The sequence below is a fragment of the Microtus ochrogaster genome, chromosome 8, assembly GCF_000317375.1.
Source record: "Microtus ochrogaster isolate Prairie Vole_2 chromosome 8, MicOch1.0, whole genome shotgun sequence".
In the NCBI taxonomy this organism is placed as follows: Eukaryota; Metazoa; Chordata; class Mammalia; order Rodentia; family Cricetidae; genus Microtus; species Microtus ochrogaster.
This window is the reverse complement of record NC_022015.1, coordinates 56,039,329-56,049,884: the sequence shown is the minus strand read 5'-3', so window position 1 is coordinate 56,049,884 and position 10,556 is coordinate 56,039,329. Positions and strand designations below refer to the sequence as shown.

General features: G+C 45.0%; 1 protein-coding gene across 7 annotated transcripts in view; it reads right to left on the bottom strand.

The window, feature by feature from the left end:
* Positions 1 to 2,101: 2,101 nt before the first annotated feature.
* Smarca2 (SWI/SNF related, matrix associated, actin dependent regulator of chromatin, subfamily a, member 2) overlaps positions 2,102 to 10,556 on the bottom strand; it is a 170,199-nt gene continuing 161,744 nt past the window's right edge. For all 7 annotated transcript variants that reach the window (XM_013348059.2, XM_026781645.1, XM_026781644.1 and 4 more), the window contains 5 exons: positions 8,807 to 8,912; positions 8,254 to 8,355; positions 5,812 to 5,944; positions 4,008 to 4,150; positions 2,102 to 3,036 (listed from right to left, as the gene is read on the bottom strand). In XM_013348059.2, coding sequence (XP_013203513.1) covers positions 3,001 to 3,036; positions 4,008 to 4,150; positions 5,812 to 5,944; positions 8,254 to 8,355; positions 8,807 to 8,912 — 520 coding nt within the window. In that variant the 3' untranslated portion in view covers positions 2,102 to 3,000. The remainder of the gene's footprint in view (positions 3,037 to 4,007; positions 4,151 to 5,811; positions 5,945 to 8,253; positions 8,356 to 8,806; positions 8,913 to 10,556) is intronic.

Below are 10,556 nucleotides of genomic sequence, written 5' to 3'. Positions count from 1 at the left end.
GCAGCAGCTTTAAATTAGGTTTTAAAAACCTTAGCCATGCCTGCTCCAGAGATGCCACTCACTGCATAGTGACTTACCATATATACAACAGTGGTACAGTGGTCCCATAGAAGCATCTGGCACCATTGCTACCATTTATTTCTCATCAGCATGATCTATAATATTCGCACAGCGAGGACATCATTCGACACTGTTTCCCCAAAAGCACTGTGCTGTTGAAGGATACATGGCTGTATCTGGCGCACTTGCTAGACGTCCACCAGAATATCCCACTCTAAAGGGCAGACCTATGAAAATCACCTCATTTGGGACCATGCGGCCCCACGCTCTGAGCGCAGGTCTTACCTTAACTCAGGTTGCCAGGAGCACAGAGGCGACTGAAGTCAACTCTGAGGGACTTAACTGAGGCAAGGCTCCCAGGATCTCCCTGGAAGGGTAGCTCTGGTGTTTACATGGGAGAAATGTTGAGGAATGTCTTCCACACAGTGTGTACCTGGAGAGCGTAACTGAAGCCATATATATATATATATATATATATATATATATATATATATGTTCCTATGGGAACACATCCTAAGATCCCTTCAAACTATCAACAGTACTGATTCTGATATAATAGGTCCACTTTATAAATGAACAAAGTCCAACTTATAAAGCTGGCAGAGACAGGCTTAACAATAACTGTAGGAAAAAGTACGCTTAGGATATTATTTTGATGTAGTTTGCATCTTGAATAGCCTCCAAAGGCTCATGGCTTACATTTCCCAAGGGGGTGCTTTTGGGAGGTAGTCATAGCTTGAGCAGGTGGGGCCTAGCGTGAGGTCTTGAGGTCACTGGTAGCATGATTCTGAAGGCGACTGTAGGACCTTGGTTCTATTCTCTTGCTCTGAGGTATTGGCTTCACTGGGATGTGCAGCCTTAGCCAGAACAATAGGGTGAACAGACTCTGGACTAGAAGCTCTATAAGTGTGAGCTGGGAACCTTTTTCTTGTTAGGAGTTTAGTATCTCCAGCACTTGCTCTAGTAATGGAAAGGTAACTCAAAAAATTAAGAGAAACCCCATATTAATATAATTTTTAAGTGAATCCCACATCAAAAAATAGTGCTAATAAGAAGCTAGAGCTAATAGGCCAAGCAGTATTTTAAATAATATAGTTTCTGTGTGATTATTTTGGTTCTGGGAAGTGGGAACCAACAAGTGGCTCTCTCCTCCTACAGTTTTCTCTGAACTGATACTAAACCATCTCAGAAAGGAAACTTAATTTGGCTTCTTCTTTGAAGCCTCTGTAAATCCTACACGCAAACCAAGAAATGAGATACAATATTCTGGGATGCTCAGGGTAACCAGAAAGCCAGACAAGAGCTGACAAGAAGATGAAGTTTCTCAAGACCATGCTCTGGACATCCCACCAGGCATAATCTCAGGAACCCTCAACTGTTCCTTAGAACATGTTTGCCCACTTGTTAGTGGTGCAGGAAACTTCCATTTGACTCTGCCAGTGGTTCCTCGGGAAAAGATGTGCCAATCTCTGCGATGGCTTTTGAAGATTTTGAAAAGACATTGAGATGTATAATAGAAAAAAAACAAACAAATTTAGGACAGTTGGGAAACAGGCTGTCAACTAGTCCAACAGCTATTAGGAAATGGACACTAACCCCTTCTGTGACAGTGGGACAGTCTCCTGCTCTTAGATTTGTGCTGAGTGTGTGATACTGTGACTTATATCCTCCCAGCTTATTAAAATGGGGAGTGCAGAGCAGAAAATATTGTTAAATCTCAGTGGGAATGGTATGCAGGTATTCACTGGGCCAGTCTCCACATAAAAATGTTACCTTTATAGATTTTCTGACTAATGAATGAAATTTAAGCTATGAGACAAAGCTGACAGGGACAGTGTGGCTTGAACAGCAGCCGCCCCTCTTTAAGTTAGGAAAGTAGCGGTCTCCTTTGCCTTTAACAACACACACAGATCGTTTCTGGAGAAGTCCCCTCTGCTCATGTGATCTATATAGCAATAACCTTCTCTCTCTGCAGGAAGCTGCCATGTCAAGCCCAAAAGGTTTCAGCGCCCCCAGACTCATAAAAGAAGAGGCAACAGCATCAAGGTAAGCTATCGGTTTATTAGGAAAGTACCAACACCACATCCTTCGAAATTACTGGAATTTTATTTGCCTCAGGCTTATGACTTGCAACCAAAGACATTGTGCAAAGAAAGCAAAGATTAAGTACACTTTAGGGAGAAGGAGACCATACACATTGGTAACACAGGAGCTCAGGTGACAAAAGAAGCCATCGGGACATTCTGGACACTGTAATATTCAATAGCGTTGTCAATAAAACAAGAGCAAAAAAAAATCTGCAATGTTGACAGTAGACATAAATCTTATACAAATCAAAAAGCTTTTTTCTTTTGTTCTTCCGATCATAGAGCATAAAATGGAAAAATGTATATGTAGGTGATATCTAACTACTGTACACGTGTCACCTAGGGAAGTCACTTATATGTACCACAGTGTAAAAAACAAACAAACAAAAACAATACTGAACAAATGAAAATCGCCTGATGAAAAATAAAATAACCAGTGGCCTTCAGTGGCTGCTCCTGGTCATCAGCACTGTAGAAGATAGAAATCTTCTCACCAGGACAGAGGACAGAAACAAGCACATCAAACCGCTACCAAATTCGACCCACCTGTAGAAATATACTATCCACCCACATCTTTTCCATCAAAAGCTTTTGTTTGTTTTTAATCTTTGAATCTTTGAGGCCCATTTGGTCACAATATGTTACAAATGTGTGTGTGTTGTTGTTCTGTTTTTTTTTTTTTTTTTACACCATGATATCATATGTTTGTCTGGCACTATCCTAAAGCTAGTTCTAGATGAAAATGAGGACGGAGAAATAACCCAGTGCCCAAAGGGCAAATGAACTCACTGGGGAGAAAGGGGAGGGGAAGAAAGTGTTCGGTTCTGCCACGGTCAGCTCGAGTCCACACTGCTCACTCGTCGTCAGTCCCGCTTGCTTCTGACTGCTCCTGAGAGAGAAAGGTAGAAAGAGTTGAGGGTGCCACATCTCCTTCCATGGGAAGACAGGCACTGACTGTGGAGGCATGGGCACTCTCTATGCTGAGGAGTGCCCAGCCAACAATCCCCAGGCGATGCCTGCCAGTCGTATTTGCTGTCTGCCACTTCGGCTTCTGAAGTTTATGGCGAACTGTTTCTATTTTTATCTGAGCCTTGGAAAAACTGTCCCACAACAAGAGAAAGATCGTGCCTTGAATATCTGCTCGCCATCTCAAGAAAACACAGTGTTTTAAATCTAACCAAAATAGAATAAGCCTAATTCTAGAACTTTCCAGTCAGGCTGAGATTGCAAAGTGTTGAAGGAGAATCAAATTCACAAATATACTAAAATGGAAAACGGTCTTTCCAGGATGGAAACTGTGTAGGGACTGGGTGGCAGGAAAGCCGAGAGTTAATTGAGGGGACTGGCCAAGCTTCTGCCTGTTGTTCTCCCGGACCAGGAACCAGGACCCAAGTCACATCTACGTGATGATACACATACAAACATTAATTGTTCTTCAGAGCGGAAGCTACCTGCTTTGACAAAACGCTCCTTAAAAATTTTCCCGATAAAACAAAAGCCTCGAGATATCTAATCTCAGGGCACCACAGCCCAAAACTCTGACATCAAAATGCTTTTTCCTTCTCCTCCTCTAACCATTATTTTATCTGATCTGCTATACGCTTACAGCAAGCTGGGTGAGAGAGATATAAAATATTAACCAGCCATGAAGAAAACTGTATTTGCACCTGCATGCGCTAGGAGATTGAAAAGAGGGGTGGGGACTGATGGAGGAGCTTTTCATGTCTGTAGCGACACACACAGCTTTAGACTCCGCCTTCTAAGTTCCGCAGCTCTGTTCCCATCCTCAGTCTAAAGGGGGGGAGGGCATGTACCCCAAGACAGCCTGAGAGCTGGAGATGCCCGGGCATGCGCACTCACGTTCTCATCCTGTTCCTCGTCGCTGTCAAAATCGCTCACTACAGGTTTGGCTTTGCCTCGATTTGGCCTCTTCTTGCCTTTCCCAGTGTCCCGGCCTTTCTCTTCTTTTTTATTGAGCTTGATCTTCACCTTCACAGATTTTGCTGGAGTGGAAACACAACAGACCACAGTGAGGATTGAAAATCAGTAAAATGATTATCCTACCTGCAGATGACAAGCCCGACTTCCCAGAGTGGCAGAGAGCCTCCAGAGCACCTATTAACAGGCATAGTTAATCCCTGTGCCAAGTGGAAGCTAAGTGACATAGTCACAGGGAGGAAGACCTCAGTGTAGCGGATGGATCCTTTCCCTGGCTCCCGAGGGCTCAACAGGGCAGTTATCAAATAAAAAATTACATTAACTATTAACAAATCTTACAAAGGTTAAAAAAGGATCATTCCACTGTGTAAGTTACTCTTTAGTTTAAAAACTTTAGTAGAGTTCGATTAGCATTTTTTTAATGTAGAAAGAGGACAAGATGGAAATAGAGACAACATGCTTCTTTTGCCCCATTTCATGGCTCTCTAGTGATTATTCACAGAAAAAAATTCTATAGACTATCACACCAAAAATCCAAGTATGTATAGACACACACACACACACACACACACACACAATTTTATTTAGTTACTACATGGATCTTCAGGCACACCCACCGTCCATGCCTTGCTCTTACACACAGGAGAGAGCCAAATGTATTAGCTCACTCATGTAGCTTAATTCTGTTCAACACCTGAAAAGTTCCCATGCTCGATTCACTCTATAACTGATTTAATCAGTCCCCAGCGATGGGCGCTGTAACAAACAAAGCCACTGTGAAGCCATGTTGGCAGACGTTCGTGGGGGTACAATGGTAGTAGCCACATCAGACATTCTAATGCTATCCGTCAAATGCACCTTCAGGAAGACTGCAGCCACTTCTGCTCTTACTCAGACGAGTACAAAGTGCCATGGCTCCGAAACAACTTCTAGAATAGGTACCCAATGGCTACCACTCCCAACTGTTTGAGGGTGAGGTCACGAGAAGGTAGAGCTACCACATAAGCCGGTGTTCATAGATCTCAAGCCTGGCTGTACAGATTACAGCTGAGATAGGGGATTTGGTCATTGCAGAAAGGATATGTGAGATGAGACTTCCGGTTTCGTGGGAGAATATAAGGAAATAGCCTCATTGGAATAAAATAAGACATTCTTGATACATTTTTAAAATGCTTTTAGATATGTTAAGTGTGGAAACTTATGCTAAAAAGTATAAAACTAGAACACACTTCTCAAAATACTATAGATTATACCATTTATTTTCACCTCCCAAGTCACTAAGCAAATAATTAGCAGTCAACCAAACGGTGGTCTTGAAGGCCTGTCTCTAAGCAGACCAAAACTGACAGGCGTCCTCACTCAGATCAGTTTGACAATTATTTTTAAAAAATCAATGACTGACTAAGTGGGGCCTGGGCCGAGCAGCACCCTGTGGGAACTTGTTAGATGTGGGGGTGGGTGATGGGGCTAGCATGTTCTTTAAGCCCTGTGGCTGTCAGGCTACGGTGCTAAGGAGTGACAGGTGGCATGCACACCAGTGTGACTCCAACATCCAAAGGCAACATGGGCAGAGTTTTCTCAATGAACCTTGGCAGGCCTGAGCTCTGTGGCTGCTGTGCTCAGTGTTAACAGCGGAGAAGACTGGGCATGAGCAGGGCGAGCACATGGCCTTAAGTATCTGTGGAAACAGCCCACTACTTGGGTGGGACCCAAGGCGGGGGCTTACCCTCTGACTCGGACTCCTCTTCATCATCTTCCTCCTCCTCTTCATTGCTTTCTTCCTCACTCTCTTCTTCTTTGGCAATTTTCTGCCGAGCACTCTTAAACACTGACTGTAGGACAATGGAGTCTTCATAGATCTAAATGGTCACAGTGTCAACTGTTAAAAACCATAGGCTGAGGCCTGCAGACCCAAAACTGTTGTATGCACCTCCCTCCTTCAACAACACACATACACATGCACACGCGCACACACACACATACACACACGCAAGTACACACATGTGCACGTATACACACACAAGTACAAACACGCACACGCAAACACACGCAAGTACACACATGCACACACACACACGCAAGTACACATATGCACACACACACGCAAGTACACACATGCACACGCATACACACAGAAGCACACACAAGCTTGATTTTAAGAGACGCCACTATTGGCTCCCCCACCCCCTCCATGTGTACAGTGGGTGTGGCCAAGCATGTGATTATCAGGTATCTTCCTCAGTCACTCTTTTCTTTTAGTCACTGAGGCAGGATATCTATCTGCTAGAATTATAGGCTAGCCCCTAAACATACCCAGATTCTGGAACTCTAAACTGGTCCTCACACTTGTGTGTTAAATGCTTTCAACACTGAGCCACTCCCAGGTTACCATCAACTCTAGTGAAAACCCAGAGGCTAAACCATTGAGTCTAAATATAGGCAAAAAGATACTCAGAGGAAGACCAAATACACGAAGCCAAACTCAAAAGGATGTGTTGTGGCAGACGGGTGCAGAAGGCAGTATCTTTGACAACAAAATCAATATTTTAAGCCACACTTATTTAAGTGGCTCCCTTCAATACCGTGACAAAGAAACCCTTTACGAGGTTGTTCCCTGTCGCTGAGCTTCAGTGCAGCCAAGTTACCTAACACACCGTGCACAGCAGTGATAAGACACCACTGAGAAACAGGAAGTCAACCTAAACACGGTCCTTTCCCTCAAGAAATTCAAACAGAGCCACTCTATGATCCAGCAACCTCATGTCTGGAGAGACACCCAAAATAATGAGACGCAGAGTCATGGGGAAGTACGTATCCTCCGCACGCCCGTGTTCCGAAGATGCACCATAGCCAAGAGCTAAGAGAGAGCTCAAAGACCTGCAGACAGATGGAAGACTAAAGACAACATGGCAGATGCAGCCAATAGGATTCAGCCTTTGGGAGGAGGGGCCTCCCATCACCTGTTACAACACAAAACAGCCTTAGGAAGGCAGTCACCGATAGATGGACATGAAGTGATCCCACTTACGTAGTCAAATTCATGTGGTGTAGAGGGTGGTTATAGAGGAGCTAGGGTGTGGGGTAAGAACTATTAAAGGCATATGGTGTCACCATTTCTAAGAGATGAAATACTGCCACTGACCTGCTAAAGACCCCCAGGGGCAGCCTTAACACTACCGAGCTGCACCCTTAAGAAACAATTACGGTGGCAAAGTTTATGTTGTCTTTTGACCACGATTCAAAAGCAGTGTGTCAAGGAATGGCCTTCGCTCTCTAGGATTGGATTCTTTTGCTGTCAAGATGACCCACATACCCGCGGAAGTGATAGGGCAGCCTGAGGCAAACGGGGAAGACAGCAGGGAGAAGGATGACACAGTGGGTGACACAGTGGGATGGGGACGCTGGGGGAAAAATCTGCCAGAGATCTGAGCTGACAAGCCAGGGTGAGGATGAACTGGCTGGGGAGAGACAAGCGCAAAGGCTCGAGGCCAGGACGGGGAGATGTGTGGGGCACACTGTCAATTCCTGGACGGGAAACTGGACACTGCTCGGCAACAAGCCAAGGGCAGGGTCTCTGAGTAACTTGACCTGGGCCTCTTCCCTCTCTTCTGCTGGATATGGGAGCATCAGGTCGGAAAGACAAATTGGAAAAAAGATCAGTTCCCATCAAAGGTAAGTGGAATTGAGTTACAATTAAAGTAGGAATGTCCTCCTCCTTATGTTCATGAGTTCACTGTTACTTACAATGACTTCCTGACAGTGGAGAAGGGAACTTAAGGGAGCACCCCTCCCCCCCTTCTGTTTTAAATCACTGTGCTTTGAACCCTTCGTGTAAAGTTACAGTTAGAAAAACGAAGGTAACTATCATGGCATACAGTCTCTGTGAGCACAGAGATGGTACCCAGCCTCAGCATTGCCTTCAGTGGCTGGCTTGAGTTCCTCCTCTAATGAGAAGGTGAGCCTTGAAGGAAGTGTGAGCAGAAGGCCACCAGCTACAGCACAAGACCTCCCTCTATTCATGTCGGCAGCAGAGAACATGTCCTTTCGGTTCTTAGTGTTCTGCTAGGGGTGGAGGCAGGGATTTGAAAAGTAGAAACAAAAAGGCCTCACTTCTGAGAACCTCAGCACGGTTAAAGGCTAGACACTTCTCAGACAACTCGACACGTACCTGAGATCCCTCCAAGTTGAATGTCTGTGCATTGTGACAGAGAAGCATGACATCTTTCTCCAGGTCACCCAGGCTCCGGTACTTATGATTACGAATTCTTTCCTGATGGGAATTTTGAACAAAACAGAAGAGGAATATGTAACTGTCCTTGCTTGTTTAAGGAAGCCCAGGTTTCCCTCTCTCTTCATAGCGTTCAGCCTTGTTGAGCGGGCGGGACTGCACAACCCCAAGGGGTGCCATCGAGCAAGACCACCCTCCCACCGGTGTTCCCAGGCATGGGGAGGAAGGTGCACAGATTGGGAACTGCGTGGCAACGGAGGGAGATGAAGGTTCCCAACAACATGCAATGTATATAAGCTGAGCGTCCAATGATCAGATAACATGAATAAAAAAACCCAGAGCCATCCCTTCCCGACCTCTCCTGGGGCAAGCCTTGTGTAGGTCAGTGCTTAGCAACTGGGAGACCACTACCCCAGCCCCACCGAGAATCACTCCAGCACAGCCATGCATCCCCTTCGTTTCCTCCAAGAAGAACAGTGAACAGAGCATCTACCTTGATCTTTTTGAAATCCACTGGCTTCCTAATTAATTCATAGTATTCTGGTAACTCTTTCCTGGAAGGCAACTGAATGAAGACTTCACTGAGCTGTCGCCCTGAACTGCAGGATGGGGGGAGACAAACAGAAAGAAAGCAGATGAGGCACTCCTCAGGGAAGGGGTCATTTCAGAGACTGTCAATAAAGCAATGGAGGCCCCACCAATACAGGCACGGCGAGGGGGGGAACCTCTGTACATGGAGGAAACGCCCACCACCACCAGCCCCCCCCTTGCCAGCTTCAAACCACATGAAAGCATGGTTAAATCCCCATTTCTGTGTCACACACACACACACACACACACACACACACACACACACACACACGATGTGGCAAGTATTCTGTAAACTCCCCTGTCAGGAGATAATCTCTTTTCATCATGACAGAAATATGTAAAATAACTTATTGAGCCCCAAGCCTCATTTTAAATGAGTTAGGAGAAAGCACACGGACATGACTCCCATGTTCCTTTTGTCTTCAAATTCACTGTATATTTAGAAAATATGCTAAAATATACAGAGAGATGCAAATGCGAAGCTGTTGTGCGCTCCCCACACTCCTCTCTGTCTCATTCCTTTTACAGTGTTCGAATGCCATGAGTCCTTTCTATTACCCCTTGCCCGAGGAGCCCCTTCACGGCTCCTAAATGCACTTCTGTGTGTGGAGCAATTTGGCAATTTAGGGGAACAAAAACCAAACCAAGAACAATTGTTAACATGCACACTGCATGTTTCTAGCCTGGGCTGCGCCCTCCCCCCAGTGCACGGTGGTTTATTGAAAGCAGGTTTAGTAGAGAAATGCTTTAGCGTTTTGTCATTCGGAAGAACAGGCTGCAGAGCAACAAGGTTTTCACATCACTTAACGCTGGGAGTCAGGCACAGTGAAAGCAACAAAGAAGGAGAATTGAGGTTCAAGATCCTAATACCCGATTGGGCCTCCCTAAATCAATAACAGCTTATGATATATGGCCTACTCATTTTCCACAAAAATCTCGCTGCCCTTTTGACGGCGTCTCCCAGTTCTTTTGTGAAGGCAGAAACATCACAGGGTAATCGTAAACCCCGGCATGTAAATTTTGGAAGGTGGCTGCGCCTGTCCTCGGGAATGCGCAGAGGCAGTGGCAAGGCATGGGTGACAATATGCTGCTTTAATCCACAGTCCCAGTTGTATAATTAAAAAATAATCATAATGACAGTTATCATAAAAGAGGCATGCGCAGTAACTCAAGTGGTTGCCTAGCAACCAGTGGGGAAAAAGCTGAAGTGCAAAGGGGCCTGCATAAATTAACCGACAATACTCAGTCAAAGGGTGGGCAAGTTTTTCAGCCATAGCAGGTCACTGTTCTTCTTTTATTTTTAATGCATAGATGCCTCATGAATACAACATTGGGGACAAACACAAGAGGTTCGAAAACAAGACTACGGAATGCTAGGAAATTAGATTCTTGGATTTCCTTGGCAAGAACCAAGGTGTCCTCTTACTCCTCCATCCCGGCAGGCTGAGATACATTTGTTTGTACATCTATAATTTGCATCATAGTATATGGCACACTTTCTTGTTTACAACCAATTTCAACGCAGGGCCACAATTTTCCTGATGCTTTGAAATTTATAAACTCATATTTTACCTGTTTTAAAAAAAGAATATCTGAATAGCACCAAAAAATGTCTCTCTCCCTCTCCCCCTTCTCTCTCTCTCTCTCTCTCT